Source organism: Carassius carassius, chromosome 30 (genome assembly GCF_963082965.1).
Source record: "Carassius carassius chromosome 30, fCarCar2.1, whole genome shotgun sequence".
In the NCBI taxonomy this organism is placed as follows: Eukaryota; Metazoa; Chordata; class Actinopteri; order Cypriniformes; family Cyprinidae; genus Carassius; species Carassius carassius.
In genome coordinates this window covers 23958960-23977477 of record NC_081784.1, presented here as the reverse complement: position 1 = coordinate 23977477, position 18518 = coordinate 23958960, and the positions used below count along the sequence as shown (strand labels likewise).

Genomic DNA, 18518 nt, shown 5'->3' with positions numbered 1-18518 from the left:
TCAGGCATCAGGCCATCATATTAACCCTATACAGCTCATCTAACAGAGCGTACTGTTATCAGTTAAATACTCATTTATAAATAGACTGTACATCTGTCAAATAAATAATTCACTATTGCGTATTATAAGTCACTTGGTGTTTAAGGTTTTTGCTCCAGCTTTGAACTGTCTTGCGCTAAGTGCTACCTATGCAGTGTGACCTATGCAGTGTGAAGGGTTGCGCACTAGCTGGTGGTCTCGGTGGAAGCACAAAACATGGGCAGCTCCAGTTTCACATCTCAGTCTCTGCCAAAAAGCTCTCACCCAGTCCTGAAGTCATCAGGACCATCTGCGAGCTGGAGGAGTCTGGAAGGGTCAGAGACAGTTTGGTAAACGTCTGAAATGTTTGAAGAGGACAGGAAAAGGCTATTCCAGCTCTACTAAAGATTCTTCTTTCTAGGGATGGTTCACATTCTCTCATCTTTTATTCACCCTCAAATCTGTTTGACTTTCTTTTAGCCAGTTCATTTTTGGAGAATATCCTGCCATCATCATATACACTACTGTTCATATTTTTAACTAGGCTGCATTTATTTGATCAAAAATACAATATATTTAAACTCATATTGTGAAATGTTATTACAGTTTCAGATAATAAATATTTCTGTGAAGTTTCAGCCCCATTGCTTCAGTATTCAGTGTCACATGATCTAATATCCTGATTTGCTCAGGAAATATCTGTATTATTTTCATTGTTAAAAACAAATGTGCTGCTGAATAATTGCAATTTAATTATTTGAAAAAAATAAAAATAACAGTGTAAATGTCTTCACTGTCCCTTTTTATCATTTTAACAAAATGACAAAAAAAAATAAAACATAAAAGTACCAAAAAAGCAATCCATGCGACTTCTGTACTATAGAACAAAAAACCTTAACGTATAACAAAAATTTGGGCTGTTCTTCTGATAATAAGTATAACAGTCTTTCTGTAAAAATGTCATTGGTTTTAGTGATATGGAATACTTGTTTAATACTTTTAAGGTGCTTTTTTGTCAGCTCCAGTCCCCATTCACTCTCCTTACATGGAAATGAATGGTCAGGATTTGCTTCCAAAACTCACCTTTTGCGCACAAAAGAAAGTCAAATAGGTTTGGAGATACATGAGGGTGAGCGATGACAGAATAATCCTTTTTGGCTGAACTATTCCTTTCAAATTTACCTCTAAGACTAATGACTTTATGATATACCGGACAGAAAACTCACAACTTGGCCTTTATAAGCAATTCATATTTCTATTTCGAAAGTAGAAAGGATCGCTCCTAAATAATGCACGAGTAATGTCAGTTTCTGTACTTCCCTTTTGTCCCAACCTCTTAGAAGCAGTTACTCCAGGAAAGTCATCCACACACAAAGAGGGAAAGAGAAAGTGGAAGAGAAATTTAAATGAATCAGTCTTGAAGCAAAGAGAACAGGCTGAGAGAGAGAGTGAGGCTGGTCAGCCCTTACTGCTGTGGGAAACCCAGGTGGGTTTCTCCCTGGGGGGGCACCGAGCGTCCGCGTGCCTCTCCATCCTTACCCTCCTCCTCCTCACCTTCAGAGAGGAGATCTGCTGCTGCAGCTCCGGACTGATGCGGGTGGGGTAGTTCTCCACCATATCTAGGAAGACCTGATCACAGAGAGACAGGGAAAGGCCTGAAAAAGCATGAAACATTGCTTGTAAAGAATTGGAAATGAAGTGCAATGAAATCTCTGTGCTGTTGGTTGCAAGTAGATGTTGCTACCTGACCAACAAGAATACTGGTAGCCAAACAGTTGACGGTAGCCTTTGACTTCCATAGCAGGAACTACTATGGAAGTCAATGGCTACCGTCAACATATATTGACATCAGCAAAACAAGAAACGTGCAGAGCTGTAAATGTGAAACAAAAATATAATGCATTATAAAAATGTATCATTTTATAAAACTTTTTGGTTTTGTAAAAGACTCATGCTTTTTACAGTTATTTTAATTTTATTAGTCCAGGTCTTAAAAAAAGCTCTTAAAAGTCTTAAATTTAAGCTTAAATATCCTGCAGATAACCTGATCTGGCAAAACACGTCAATTCATGTTCTTAGGTATATACTAGTCCGGAACTCTGCTGTTAAGGAGGGTTCACTACTGGAACATCGAGCAATTATAGTTCAAAAGACCTCTAAATTAGACAAAATATTCAATAAATAAGCATGCAATTGGTGGACAATTAGTAGAATATAATAAATGATGAGTGTTTGTATGCCTTAAGGTGCAGTCACATTAGCGAAAAACATATCTACTGTCAAAAGAATAACAATGTATGAAGCACAACTCACATGGAAGTGTGAAAAGCAACACTGAGAGCATGAATAAGACATTTCCTGTACAACTTTGCCCTCTAGTGGAGAATTATGAAATATTCGACCTCACGTTCACAGTTTTAAGAAAACGGAAAAGATGAGAGAGCTTCTAAAGTAATAGTTTATCTGTTTACTGATAAGTGGTGTTGTTTTGACCTTCTTTCATGAAACACATATAAAGATTTATAAACCCAGACATTCAGTTTAACATCTCATTTTTTTGTTTCGCAGGAGAAATATAATCAAATGAGGCCGCAGTCACAAGAGGGTTACAGAGGAATTATGGCTTAAAGCTGTGCTTAATCCATTATTTTCCCCCACAGTGCTATTTTTCATGCAGGTGGGGATAGGAAAAGCTTTTGGATTACTCATCTGGTTTATATCTGATCTACATCTCCTATCAAGGGCAAAATGAGCGAAGCCACTGCACAGATTACATTACATTACATGCATCACACAGCACTTCCTCACCACATGATCTTACACATAATTCATCACTCATTTAAATCATCAAGTAAATAGTATCTGTGATGCAGGAATGGTAATGAATTTAGAATTGGATTTTAATGTGCATTAACATTTTGGAGATCATACTATTTTCTTCCTTCCCAATTAACCTAAAAAATGAAAATTCTCATCACTTCTTTCTTCTGTGGAATTCTGAGCCCTTTATTGTTATCAGCCTGCATTTTATTATGATACTCTTTATATAATGTAAATGTTAAGAAATAAATATAGTCAAAAGGCCCCATGTTTCATGAAGCACTTCTAAGTTTGGAATGTACCTGTGCGGACTGATTGGTGAGGCCGGTTCCCTCCAAGTCCAGGACTTCAAGAGTTCGACTGGATGCGACAGAGACAGCCAGCATCCCAGCGATGTGATCCCCTGGAAAGCACAGGCATCGGAAAAGCTGAGACAGAGACTCTAAATGCAAGGTGCAAACCAAGTGCTTTTCAAAGTGCAAACCCAGCATTTCTCCGGCAGAAAGATTTGCACACTTGGTTTCATTCAAATAAATGTCTCAACATATATAACATCTACACCATCCCCTGTACTTCAGGCAAAGATTTGCTTCCTTGAATTAATTCTTAAATAGATTTATATCAAACTAAGACACACAATTAACTTTACAAATGTTTAGTAAACTATTGAGCTTATTAATACTGATTAAAAAGGAAAATATAACTATGTATCAGCATACATCCATACGTCAAAACTGAGCTCACCTAAGAGGTTGTAGTCGAGGTTGAGGACCCGTAACTGTGAGCTATGAGCCACGGCGATGGCCAGTCGAGCCCAGCTCTGCGTGCTGATATATTTATAATTGAAATTGTCATTATATATATATATATATATATATATATATATATATATATATATATAATACACACACATATTTATAGAGAGAAAGAGAGAGAGACAGTTTGGTTCCAAAACGCAATAAATCCATTTTGATTAATTTGAGTAAAAATAGGTTTTCTTTACCAACAAAGTGGCAAGATCAAAACCACTATTTTCTGTTTCAAACTTTCACATAGCATATTTAGGTTATAATAGGATTAAAATTCAAATCAATATGAAAGTTCTTTTTCATATTGAAACTGATGAAAATACACAACATAGTAAGTTGATCCACATATACAGCCTCTGAACTTGGTCAATACTAATTATATTATATCATAATCAATACTTATATACAGTACTGGACTAAAAATACATCCACCAGTCATCACTTCCAAAATGAATTCAACGGGTCATCTTGTTAATGCTATAAATTAATTACAGCAATAAAATAAAATGTAATCATGAATAACATCACATTAGACCACAGAAATTCCAAAATGACATTTCCCTTACAGTCAACTTCCAAAAGTGCATTCATCTTTGCCATGTTATATTAATTTAGTTGACTAGTGCTATGTGCTGTAGGCTATTAACAAAAACATAAATGTCATTAATAAAAACACTAACACTGACAAGCTACACAATATCGCGCTCATAATCGAATGCGATTCATCTAATGAAAGCGATATAGCGTTGCTTGTCACTGATCTATGACTCTGTGTATTAAATGCATCTGAATAATTTCCATCTGAATAATTTCCATCTGTTGTTTCTGTTTACGGTGCGTGGAATGGTGCGCTGTGGTTGGTTGTTTCTGTTTACGGTGCGTGGAATGGTGCGCTGTGATTGGTTGTTTCTGTTTACGGTGCGTGGAATGGTGCGCTGTGATTGGTTGTTTCTGTTTACGGTGCGTGGAATGGTGCGCTGTGATTGGTTGTTTCAGTTTACAGTGCGTGGAATGGCGCGCTGTGATTGGTTGTTTCTGTTTACAGTGCGTGGAATGGTGCGCTGTGATTGGTTGTTTCTGTTTACAGTGCGTGGAATGGTGCGCTGTGATTGGTTGTTTCTGTTTACAGTGCGTGGAATGGTGCGCTGTGATTGGTTGTTTCAGTTTACAGTGCGTGGAATGGTGCGCTGTGATTGGTTGTTTCTGTTTACAGTGCGTGGAATGGCGCGCTGTGATTGGTTGTTTCTGTTTACAGTGCGTGGAATGGTGCGCTGTGATTGGTTGTTTCTGTTTACAGTGCGTGGAATGGTGCGCTGTGATTGGTTGTTTCTGTTTATAGTGCGTGGAATGGTGCACTGTGATTGGTTGTTTCTGTTTACAGTGCGTGGAATGGTGCACTTGGATTGGTTGTTTCTGTTTAGGGTAAGAGCATATATCGCATTCTGCAAAAAAGGGAGAGTGATGTTTGTCGCGGTCTGGAAAAAAGGGAGAAAACATGACCTAATAAGTGCGAATATTGCATTTTGCGTAAAATTAAAAATAGATTTTTCAATACTGACCAGATGCAAGACTGATTTTGGCGGAAACTAAATAAAATAAAATAAAATAATAAAAAAAAGAAAGGTGCTTCTCTCATTTTGAAACCAAACTCATCACATATATACATATTTAATTGAAAATGTCATAATAGCAACAACATGTACATCAAACTCATGGAATTACTCAATAATGACCCAATGAATCACAATAATACTACATTTAAAACACTTATAACACTAGTAACAACATGCCAAACAATATTTTTCACTCCACAAATCTAAAAACACGAATGTGTCCACAAATTCCTCATTAACAAATAGACACGCCAACCTTTAACTGTAGTCGAGGTTGAGAATATCAAAAGTCATTTAATACACTCTGTAAAAATTCCCAAGTACCCAAAAGTTCTTCTTGCCCCAGGCCACGAAGAAAATGTTTCAAAACATGTTTTTCTATAAGCGCAGAGAACTGTGGAGTTTGGGGAGATTTGCAGAAGTGTGAAAGCAACAAAAATCTGTCAGTTTTGCAAACTATATATATTTCTGGCATATTAGCATATGCAAATGGTGCCTTGGAGTATTGATTTAACCAACTGAAAATGCTGTAATATACACTAAGAACTGATGTTTTACCCGATTTGGCTCCATCTGGAGGAAACATGCGACAAATGAGATGAACTGCCTCATCTCCAAGCATACAGTCCCCCAAATCCAAGGAAACCAGTGAGGGGTGAGTGGAGAGGGCTCCATTCAGGGTGACCAGTCCTGCATCTAAAAGTGGACTTCCATGGAGACTATAAAGGCACAGGAAAAGCAGACAGAGACAGAAATTATGTTCTGTGCATTTCTTGAAGAAAAGGACAATGCTTTCAAAGCAGCAAAATTGTCTCAAGTATTGGTTCTGCATTAAAAAAAACAAAAATAAAAATAATAATAATATATATATATATATATATATATATATATATATATATATATATATATATATAATTTTTTTTTTTTTTTTTTTTTTTTTTTTTTTTATGGAGCTGCAGAACCCCAATTGCTGTTGTCAGGACACTCAGCTCTTGTTTTCTGTCAGCCGTGTAAGAGAATAAACAAATTGTGGATTATGTGTGGCTTTTTGAAGCAATTATTTGAACTAATTAGAAATTAGAGGTGAAATCACTATGAGACCACCACCAACAGAAGTTGTACATCTCTGTAAAATTATAGGAATTACAGGGGGGAAAAAACAGTGTTTCACACACATAGACTTTACTTGGACATTATATGACAAAGCAAGGAGAACTCTGCCAATTAAATGCTGTAATAATTTGCAATGCACAACAATGTAAAATAAAATGTATCAGAAGCCTGTAATTAAAATGAATTTGAAGAAATACAAATATTATTAAAATTCACACATTATTTGTCACATGTGTTGGTAATAGGATGATTTTCCACCTGGCTACCACCACAAGTATATTTCTTATTTCTATAGCTGTGGGAAGCACTGAAAACCATGTTAAAAATAGACGGAGCAGACAGGGATTGTTAGGCCTATATTTCCCTATGCAGGCGATTACAAAAAAAAAAAAAAAAAAAAAAAAACATGAGTTTGTGAAAAGACCAATCACAATTCAGTATGCAAACGATCTGAGAAACACGACCAGCCTCATTAAAGTGACATAATCGAAATCCATTGGACCTGGATAGCAAACTTTCTAACAATGTAGGTCAATGGAAGTCCTTCAAACTTTAATTTTATAAACACAAATAATATCTATACTTTATATAGCCTAGTACGTTTAAGAAAATTAAGAACTATATATAAAACAATTGAGAGAAATGCTGAAATCCCACCAGTGTGATAGGCTACCGTGTTTTCGAAATGTCTCGATTCCCTTCTTCACTTTAATTCTGTTTATTGACTGGCTGACAGTAAACTATGCGCGATGATGATAATAAAAAGGAAGCACTCACAAGAGGGTCAGAAGGGATGTGTTGGTCCTCAGAGCATCTGCCAGCTGCTGGGTCCGGCCGACGGTGGACACCACGCCAAGGTTCAGGTTCAGCTGCGAGAGAGAGAGAGACTCCGCCACACTGCGACACACGCGGCCGAAGTCCCGGTCAGACAGCTGACAACCGCGCACCGACAGCAGAAGCACGCGGTTCTCCTTCAGACTGTCGCTTACCGGACAGCGCCTCTCCCGTGATCTGAATAGAGCCCGGCAGCATCGCGGAGGTGTCAGGCTCGATTAACGGGCATGATGGATCCTGGAGGTCGGATCCGCGATGTCTAATCCAGGGCACCAGGCTCGGGATCTCGCGGAGGGGTGATGCTGGGCTGGAAAATGGGCGAGAGCTCTTGAGGTAACGAGTGTAGCCTACATTTATTCCACTGTATGGATGATTACTTGTGTCCTGGAAGTGGGTTGCATCTATTGCATGAAATAAAGAACACCGGGGCAAGTTGTCACATACTTCACCCTATGAATGTCAATGTCAATGTCACCTTTATTTATATAGCGCTTTAAACAAAATACATTGCGTCAAAGCAACTGAACAACATTCATTAGGAAAACAGTGTCAATAATGCAAAAATGATAGTTAAAGGCAGTTCATCATTGGATTCAGTTATGTCATCTCTGTTCAGTTAAATAGTATCTGTGCATTTATTTGCAATCAAGTCAACGATATCGCTGTAGATGAAGTGTCCCCAACTAAGCAAGCCAGAGGCGACAGCGGCAAGGAACCGAAACTCCATCGGTGACAGAATGGAGAAAAAAACCTTGGGAGAAGCCAGGCTCAGTTGGGGGGCCAGTTCTCCTCTGACCAGACGAAACCAGTAGTTCAATTCCAGACTGCAGCAAAGTCAGATTGTGCAGAAGAATCATCTGTTTCCCGTGGTCTTGTCCTGGTGCTCCTCTGAGACAAGGTCTTTACAGGGGATCTGTATCTGGGGCTCTAGTTGTCCTGGTCTCCGCTGTCTTTCAGGGATGTAGAGGTCCTTTCTAGGTGCTGATCCAGCATCTGGTCTGGATACGTACTGGATCCGGGTGACTGCAGTGACCCTCTGATCTGGACACAGACTGGATCTGGTGGCCACGGTGACCTCGGAACAAGAGAGAAACAGACAAATATTAGCGTAGATGCCATTCTTCTAATGATGTAGCAAGTACATAGGCTGTTATGGGAAGTGTTTCCGGTTCCGGTTTACCTAATTAATGCAGCCTAAAAATCCTTTAACGGATTTGGATAATAAAAGCATATTAGTATGTTATGTGTATGCCAGGTTAAAGAGATGGGTCTTTAATCTAGATTTAAACTGCAAGAGTGTGTCTGCCTCCCGAACAATGTTAGGTAGGTTATTCCAGAGTTTGGGCGCCAAATAGGAAAAGGATCTGCCGCCTGCAGTTGATTTTGATATTCTAGGTATTATCAAATTGCCTGAGTTTTGAGAACGTAGCGGACGTAGAGGATTATAATGTAAAAGGAGCTCATTCAAATACTGAGGTGCTAAACCATTCAGGGCTTTATAGGTAATAAGCAATATTTTAAAATCTATGCGATGCTTGATAGGGAGCCAGTGCAGTGTTGACAGGACCGGGCTAATATGGTCATACTTCCTGGTTCTAGTAAGAACTCTTGCTGCTGCATTTTGGACTAGCTGTAGTTTGTTTACTAAGCGTGCAGAACAACCACCCAATAAAGCATTACAATAATCTAACCTTGAGGTCATAAATGCATGGATTAACATTTCTGCATTTGACATTGAGAGCATAGGCCGTAATTTAGATATATTTTTGAGATGGAAAAATGCAGTTTTACAAATGCTAGAAACGTGGCTTTCTAAGGAAAGATTGCGATCAAGTAGCACACCTAGGTTCCTAACTGATGATGAAGAATTGACAGAGCAACCATCAAGTCTTAGACAGTGTTCTAGGTTATTACAAGCAGAGTTTTTAGGTCCTATAATTAACACCTCTGTTTTTTCAGAATTTAGCAGTAAGAAATTACTCGTCATCCAGTTTTTTATATCGACTATGCAATCCATTAGTTTTTCAAATTGGTGTGTTTCACCGGGCTGCGAAGAAATATAGAGCTGAGTATCATCAGCATGACAGTGAAAGCTAACACCATGTTTCCTGATGATATCTCCCAAGGGTAACATATAAAGCGTGAAGAGTAGCGGCCCTAGTACTGAGCCTTGAGGTACTCCATACTGCACTTGTGATCGATAGGATACATCTTCATTCACTGCTACGAACTGATGGCGGTCATATAAGTACGATTTAAACCATGCTAATGCACTTCCACTGATGCCAACAAAGTATTCAAGTCTATGCAAAAGAATGTTGTGGTCAATTGTGTCAAACGCAGCACTAAGATCCAATAAAACTAATAGAGAGATACACCCACGATCAGATGATAAGAGCAGATCATTTGTAACTCTAAGGAGAGCAGTCTCAGAACTATGATACGGTCTAGATCCTGACTGTGAACTTCATCTTATTTCAGAAAGTGAGTTTCTATACATACTGACAAGTCCTCACTACTACTACTATATAGTAGTTGTAGTATTAGTCAGGAATATATATATAATGTAATATATAGATTATTTTAATATTTACAGTTGATTTAGCTGTAGTGGGATGTAAATTGTCACAATGGAAAAATACCTATGGATTTTGCAACAAAATATAAACATTTTAACACAAAATAACTTATATGTTATTTGAAACAAAGCAACTTGTAAAACATCAAAAATGTAAACAAACAGTATTTACAATTTACACAACATGTTACAATTGCCCTGACGAAAAAAGGCTTTTGTTCTGACAGTTAACCCTGTAATATCTGATACATTAAATGTATTTTTATTTTTAATGAGACATCTAATAAATTAAAAAATAAATAAATAAATAAAAAATGCATTAAAAAAGAAAGAAAGAAATGAAGAAAGAAAAAAACTCATACTCAAGGAGAAAAAACACCACAGTTTTAATCAGAGGCCCAAACTGAACGAAAATATCCAGTTTGGTGCAGTTGATGATGTTTATATGGGCAAAAAAGTCAGATAAAATTCTGATTACATGACATGTAAATCAATGAGATTTCATAACAGTAGACTACTTACATAAAATGGATATAAATATCAGTTGTCACTCTATTATCTCACAAAACATAAAGTAATGCAATACAATGATTGAGCGATGTACAAATGTTCCTCAAAAGCCTGATGTGTCATATTTGATACTCATATTTTAGCATTTCTAAAAATGATGTATGAATAATCAATTTGCTTCAGTCCAGAAGTGTTCACACTTTATAAAATTATAAAAATTAAATAATTTTGTGTTTCAAATAAGATACATTAGGCTTTATAGAGTTAAAATGTACTTCATATAATTGATTCTTGTCTGAATGTGTGTCAGTATTATTATGTTCACTTGTTTGCTACTAATATAAATATGTATATAAAAAAAAACTTTGTTGTTAGCCATTGTTCATATGTATGCACAAATAATATTCATCCAGCTGCAGCTCAGGTGGGTCTTGTGAATAATATATTTAATGGATCCACATGCATGTCTCTTGTCTTTCTGTAAGCAACAGTCTGAGGATGTGAAGGTGGATAGTATAAACAATTGTACCCAGAGCGTGTCTGGTTACATGACCCTGTCTTCATGACCACCTCAGTGAGAGCATGGAAATGTGAGCCCTGAATGAAACAAACACAATTAATTCCTAATGCTGCCCAGTGTAAGGACTCACCTTAACTTACCCTGATCACTGCAATCACACTGAACATATAACTCAATCAACATGCATAGCTATATATGTCTATATTCTGTAGACGTGCATCTAAATTTATGAATATATACACATACTGTATATAGGCTCTGAGCTCTCTGATCCCTGTCAGGATCACATTCATCCAACCCTGTGTTTAATCCAGTCTGCTTTTTCTAGACTGGATGGTCCAGATGGATAAGAAAAGCAAGAAAATTCTTCACATTGTCTATTGCATCCTAGTCTCTTTTTTTCTTTCTTAGTAGAACAAGAATATTAAAATGAACTCTATTACAAATAATCTTGAACTGAAGATATATGACAGCATTAATGTAGTTTCCTACTTTGCCTGTTACACACTGGAAAACTCCTTCACCTCTCCAGTAGGGCTGCACGATATTGGGAAAAAATGACATTGCAATATTTTATTTTTCTGCGATATATATTGCGATATTTTTTTTACAAACAAAAATGGGGTGAGCACACTTACATTCTCATTTTAAATTATTTAAACATCGACACCATCGCGTCAATTGATTAATATGCGGGAGGGAGGGAGAGCAAGACAGCGCTCCTGTTGTTTGTAGACGGCTCGCTCTCTCTCTGTCTCTCTCGCGCGCGCTCTCTCTCTCTCTGTCTCTCTCGCGCACGCTCTCTCTCTGTCTTTCTCTCGCGCGCTCTCTGTCTGTCTCTCTCGCGCGCGCTCTCTTTCTCTCTCTGTCTCTCTCTCGCGCGCGCTCTCTCTCCCTCTCTGTCTCTCTCGCGCGCTCTCTCTGTGTCTCTCTCGCGCTCTCTCTCTCTCTGCCCTGTTAAACTTGCATGTGTTTTTCAGTCCTGTCAATGAAAAAACTTTCACTCTATGATGGTTAAGCTGTGCAATTAATCTGCGAATCACATTCGTCAAGGGCCGGGGAGTAGCTGGCCCGTACAGTTAATGAATAACAGATCAACTACGACAGCCTGCATCGCACATCCTGCAATGTGACTATCGTGGATTCGTACATCGCGATATCGATGCTTAAACGACACATCGTGCAGCCCTACTCTCCAGTGTAGATCATTTCTAACTAACTCATGTTGTAACATCTGCTCTAACGTCAGCCGTATGGTTGGATCCCAGGATAAGCACTGGCTAATCAGATCACTGATTTCTGTACCGATGTTAAGAAGAGAGCTGGTTAGTCATGACCGTGTGACACTAATGTTGGCATGTACGAAATTCAAATTGAGATAATAGCAGAATGTTGGGGACCATGCTGGTCTGGTCATGCCACATTCAAAGTCACCTGGACCAGCTTTCATCCTCATTCTGATGCTCGGTTTAAACTTCAGCAGATCGGCTTGACCATGTATTTACTGCTGTGTGATTGTCTGATTAGATATTTGCATTAACGAGCAGTTGAACATGTGTACCTAATAAACCAAGTTGCAGGAGAGTGTGTATAAACCATGGATGTTCCTACAGTACAGTTCACTGACTCTCAGTAAATGCATATCTAGAGTTGTACATTACAGGTGCATCAACATCTATGAAACTATTTCCATTACTTTTAAAAGCTAAGTCAAATGATTTGAGTTGTGACCATCGTTAGGTTTGGCAAATGTTACTGTACAGAGCATCAGCTACTGTTATGTGCAGTATTAATACAAAATACTGTGTGTATTATTTAATCACTTTAATATGAGTCTAAATTCAAAGTAATAAACATATATTCTGATCACAAATAAGGACAAAAACATTTCTTTATTTTCTCTTCTTCACAAGAACCCTTTAAATAAGAAGCTCACACGTAGAAGACAACATAATGAGAGAGCCGAAACCATAGCTTTAAATAGCAGGAATCAGACTGCACCACAATGGCTGGCTAAATACGGATTAGGAAGAAAAAAAAAAGTTTGCATGCTCCATAACAATCTTTCTCATCTTCAAATTAAATATCATTGCATTTCTATATTTCTATGCACTTTGCTTTCTGGTCAAGATTTCTCTATCGAGTCTTGATAAAGACTTCCTTTGCAACTGTGAAAATATCTACAAAAAATGATCACTCTTAAACCGAGACAGTCTGTGAGGACAATCAGTGCAAACAGCAAGCTGCATTTAATGTCAACAGGGTTTCTGAAGAATTAGTATCAGCATCCTTAAGGAATACTTACACATTCTGAGTAAACCGTTCTAATATTAGGTCATATGTACTGTGACCCTTAACAAAAATGCATTAAGACAAGTGTAGAGTGAACGGGATAGTGTGTCAAAATTGTCTCATAATAATGCGAGCCAAAATCAAGTGAAGCCACCCTTTTAGGTCTGTTCGAAAGCGTCAGGAACAACAGATGAGATACAAACTGAGCTCAGACCTAAGGTGCTCAACTGAGACTGCTCCATGATTTTGTGTTGCCCTGACCCTACATATGTACACCAGCCTCACTGGACCAATACATATACATAATCACTGTGACTGTACAACTGCAGCTATTGACTGGATGGTGGCATTTACAACAGCATTTGCAACAACGGGAACATCTCTGGCCACTCTCTGGATGGGTGGGATGTTAGGTCCTTCCAAGGTGTCCAGAATAACTGAAACAGAAAGACACAACAATGACGACCCCTGTAACACTGCACAATCCTGACTGTAGCTTTGGCTTTTGATCATGACCCTTTTTGAGGGGATTTTGGCACTAACACTAAAAGGTCATACCAGCTGGACTGAAATGTGTGACAGAAATGTTGCGCTGCAGTGGATACATTTGTGCTTCATCAGTGGACAGGATTGTCTTACATTATTTACATAAGAAGGTTACAAATTTTACTAGATTTTAACTGTGCTTTTGATTTTATTGGTATTAAAATGTGAAATGGATTTAATTTGTTCAGCTGAATTTTAGCATGCTCTCAAGACTCACGTCTTACCTTCAACCATCTTATGGTAAGCAAAGTGCAGATAGAGCAGAAAAAGCATGTGAAGAGCTGCCAGGGTCCCACACAAGATGAGGCGAGGACTCGGACCAACAGTTCGGGAAATCAGCACAGCCACCTGCAAGAACGACAACAAATCAATGCAGATAAAATATGATATGGTGACAGTAATACATGCATAATCTCAGCCCTCGTTCATTTTTTCTTTACCATGCGAAGAGTAGAGAGTCCTCCAATCACCAGCCAGAGAATGTAGAAGAGCGAGTGGAAGTGGACATTGTAAGTGATGAAAAGGACCGTACAGTGGCCAAAGAGACCATAACCCTGAAAACAAAGATGATATGAGACACCAACTCTAAACAAACCGCAAGCTAAACAGCCCTAACATGAAGTGGGCATGTCATCTACTCTCTTCATGGGAAATGTGAGGTACGTACTAGCAAAGACAACATCTGCAGCATGGTAATCTGAGCGTTGCACAGGTAAGCAAGGAAATAGATGAAGGAGGACACTCCCAGCCAGTATCCAAAACAGGTTCCAATGGCAGTTCCCATCAGCGTGCCCTCTCTCTGTTTCAACAAACAAACAGATATATTTGATCATAAGGGTGTGCAATATCACAATCTTTGATCATGGACCAGTAAAATGTCTCCATGATCTGCTTTTAAAAGAAATATCGTACTACAGCACACATTCTATCAGCTGCAGATCTGACGCTCTGTCTCAATATACTGTACGACGTCAAATACACTCACATCAGATGTTAACACAATGGTAGAGTTACACTCAACGGGACACTGTGCGTATTCGCAGTCACTAAAGTTTATTATTAACTTGCCAGTTAAACATTTATGCTGTTCTGAAAAGTTGTTGTGTCTGAATAGAAAGAAAACAGTTGAGAGAAAAACGAATGCATGTCTGTATATTAGATGCGTGCAGGCTAATAATATTACACATGCTGCCGCTCTTTAAAGGGATAGTTCACCCTAAAATGTAATTTCTGTCATTGTTCATTCACTCACATGTTGTCCCAAAACTGCATTTCTTTCTTCTGTTGAACACAAACGAAGACATTCTGAAGAACGTGGGTAACCAAACAGTTGCTGGTCCACACAGACTTTTATAGTGGGGAAAAAATACTATTGAAGTCACTGTGAACCAGCAACTGTTCGGTTACCCACGTTCTTCAAAATAACTGTTATGTTCAACAGAAGAAAGAAATTCATTTAGGTTTAAAACAGCTTTATAGAGAATAAATGATAACAGAATTATGTTTATAAAACACAAAGAGAAAAAAAAAATCACTCACCGCTCACTGACTTTAATACAGTTGCTTAAATAAGAATCAATGTATAATTTATTCAGTGGAGTGTATATAGTGTTTTAATTTTATATCTGTTCATTTGATTTCTTGAATGCTACTGCTAAATACACGTACAGTACCTGAGAAACAAAGCACTGCTTGTTGAATTTGTATATTATGTGTATTTGTAATGTGTATTTGCTCTTATTTTATATTAAAACAGGGTTTTGGCTGTACTTCTCAGACTACTTGCAAAAGAGTAAAACCAAAATGACAAAGAATCTTGATTTTTCAGGAGAAGAGAAAGAAAAAAATTTCACAATGTGAAATTTTAACAGTGGAAAGTTGCTCACAATGACGGTTCCTGATGTCTTCATGCCATGGAGCAGGATAGCCACCATAGTGAACACCAGCATCATTGGTCCATACAGCTCTCCAGCAACTTTCTAGGTTTAAAAGATTAAAAAAAACTGTTTAGCTTTTCAGTTTAGCTTAGCTAAAACCTTGAAACTAAATCAAATGTTAATTAAATAACCATGTAAAGCTTGCAAGAGAAAATAAAAGATTGAATGAAGAAAAAAACGGATGAAGCAAAATACTCATAACTGCTGTTACAGGTCTGCACTGATCAGTTTAGCTTTTCAAAAACCTTGAAACTAAATCAAATGTTAATTAAATAACCATGTAAAGCCTGCAAGAGAAAATAAATAACAGTAAAAAAACACACATTTGTTTACACACTATAGCTCCTAATAATTAGTAAGATGATAAAACTATGATCAAACATATAATGCAATGCAATACAATGACGACTGATAAATAATCAAATAAACAGTCCTCAAAAGCCTGATGATCATATCTGATACTCACATTTAAACATGAACTTTTTCTAATCAGTCCAGTAACTGTTCATCTTGTAATAATACAAACAATATCAAAGTTATTTTTACGTTTATTTATAAAAAATCTGTAAAAATCTGCAAAAAGACGTAACACCACATTTTTACAACTATACTAAAAGACCATTTACTTAATAAAAGTATAAATTCATAGTCAGTAAACAGAAAAAATGTAGTAGATTATGTACAACACCTTTTAATTATGTTGATAATTTAGAGGCATCAGAAAGTTGTGTTTCAAATATGATACAGTGGACTTTATAGAGATAATAATATTAATCTCTCTCGCTCCCGGATGCCACTACGCTGCTCTTCCAATACAATTAAACTTGCTTTCTGTTGTTTCTTGCTTACAGCTAAAATGATCAAGTGTCTCACCTGTGGAAAGTTGATCATGCGGACCGGGATCAAGGATTCGATCAATCTGTGGATCAAGCAGTTGGTTAACGGAGCCAGAATCAGTGATGCTGCAGCAACAGACATCGTTAGAAAGCCTGACATACATCTTACCGGTTTCTGACTTGAATAGGCTCAACGTCAAAGTACGGCCGGAGAATGTCAATATTGGCGTACAGATTAAATGCTTTTGAGGCCTGTCGCTTTCCTGCCTGCCATACCTGTGTGAATACAACATATATTAGTACTCTCGTCTACACAGAGCCAAACAGAACTATTTACAGGAACGTTAGACACAACCAAAATGTAAACGGTGTAAATAAAGATTTCACAGTAGAGTTAATCACTCATATCCAAATGTGCTTGATACCTCATTTGAAGCTCATGTGAATCATCAAGCGAATGAAACAAGTTCCTATCCCTCTCTCACCTCATCGGCCACCTGTCTGCCCAGCTGTCCCTTCAAGCCCTTGACCCCGAGGAAGTCTCCGTCCTCTCCGCTGTCCTCCTCCTCCGCAGCTGCAGCCTCGGCCGTCACCTCCTCCTCCTCCTTCATACGCTGATGCATCTCGCCCATATCCTCAAAGCTGGAGCCGGACGTGTCGTCCATGTTCTCCATGTCGATCACCGCCGAGCCGCTGCCCTGGGGTCAGTCACATTAAACAATCAACACCATGTTAAAAAAGGCTCAAGTCTGTCATTTAGTGAAAAACTCATGAAACCGACTACACATTTGTAATAGAGGACGTGACGATACAACATACAGGACACGTTTATTTTGTGCACAGTTTACTAAAGACTATGATATATTGTGGATGTTAAACTGCAATAAGGTTTTTTTTAACATGGTATAATGGTAATACCATGGTTATCTGTACATATACCAATCTAACAGCATGTGTCTCAGTTTTTATTTTATTTTTTTGTAAAATAATTAGCCTCATCCACTTTATAGTAGCCTGTGTGTACAAACTCGTTTACCACAACAGATATATCACACTGATGAGTTGTTAGTTTATTATATTTCATGTAAAATAAAGGAATGCGCAAGTTGTGAATGAAAACGCACACACACCTGAGTAAATATATCAAAGATACAAAAAATATACATTGTACCAGCACAATTTCAAGAGTTCGAGGTCAGACTGAGCAAACCGCACTACGCTTGATTAAGAGAAAAACAAACGCGTGTATTTCATTAGTTCTGTCGCTGTGATGATGATAAGCAGAGGTGAATTACCTGCATGATGTTGTTCTCGAAGCTGCCCCATGGTTCCGTGCTCGTGCTTCTGCTTCCTTGAGATGCCGACATTGTTTCGCTCAAACAGCTTCAAGAATATAATAATAATAAAGGTTACCGGCTACAATGTCAAGACAGTACTGTCTATAGTTAAATTTTTGTGCTCATTGTGGTTTAGCGATCAAAAGGTTTGTGTGAATTGTTTTGCCAGCTGTATGGCGCTAAACTATGACGTGTGACGACGAAATGTCTGACGCTACTTCCGCGAATAAAATACTTCCGCGCGTTTGATAAGGTATATATATATATATATATATATATATATATATATATATATATATATATATATATATATATATATATATATATATATATATATATATATATATATACACAAGTCTCAAATTCTTCCAATATTTTCATGTTAACTCGTATTTATCCACATAGATGTTGATTGTATACAAAAAAACGGTCTTTTTAAAGTGTCAACATCGGGGAAGTATACTATGTCATGTCAAAATAAAAGTCATGTGACGTGTTATCGTGTGTGTTGACAAAACAAACAAGCACTTAAGTAGGTAGAAGATTTTATAATTATTTCGAACAAACAGATTTGTTAATGTTCATGTTAAGCATTTAAAACATCCATCCACACACGCATCTTTAAAAATTATTCTTGCTCAAGGCACGTATTTTAATTAAAATATCTGAAATCTCTGTAGCTAGAATTTTATGTATTTTTTATTATTTGTTTTTTTTTCCACAACTTGTTTTCACAGACCACTAGATGGTAGCAT

At 37.6% G+C, this 18518-nt stretch overlaps 1 protein-coding gene and 1 pseudogene across 1 annotated transcript; both read right to left on the bottom strand.

Moving 5' to 3' along the window:
* Positions 1-271: 271 nt before the first annotated feature.
* LOC132111202 (leucine-rich repeat-containing protein 73-like) lies at positions 272-7497 on the bottom strand (annotated as a pseudogene).
* Positions 7498-12624: 5127 nt separating this feature from the next.
* Positions 12625-17937, bottom strand: LOC132110940 (protein YIPF3-like). Its single transcript, XM_059518065.1, has 9 exons — positions 17722-17937; positions 16912-17124; positions 16596-16702; positions 16464-16509; positions 15540-15632; positions 14321-14452; positions 14094-14207; positions 13878-14001; positions 12625-13544 (listed from the first exon to the last, which is right to left on the bottom strand). The coding sequence occupies exons 1-9, from the start codon at positions 17791-17793 to the stop codon at positions 13414-13416; spliced, it is 1032 nt and encodes a 343-aa protein (XP_059374048.1). The 5' UTR covers positions 17794-17937; the 3' UTR covers positions 12625-13413.
* Positions 17938-18518: the final 581 nt, after the last annotated feature.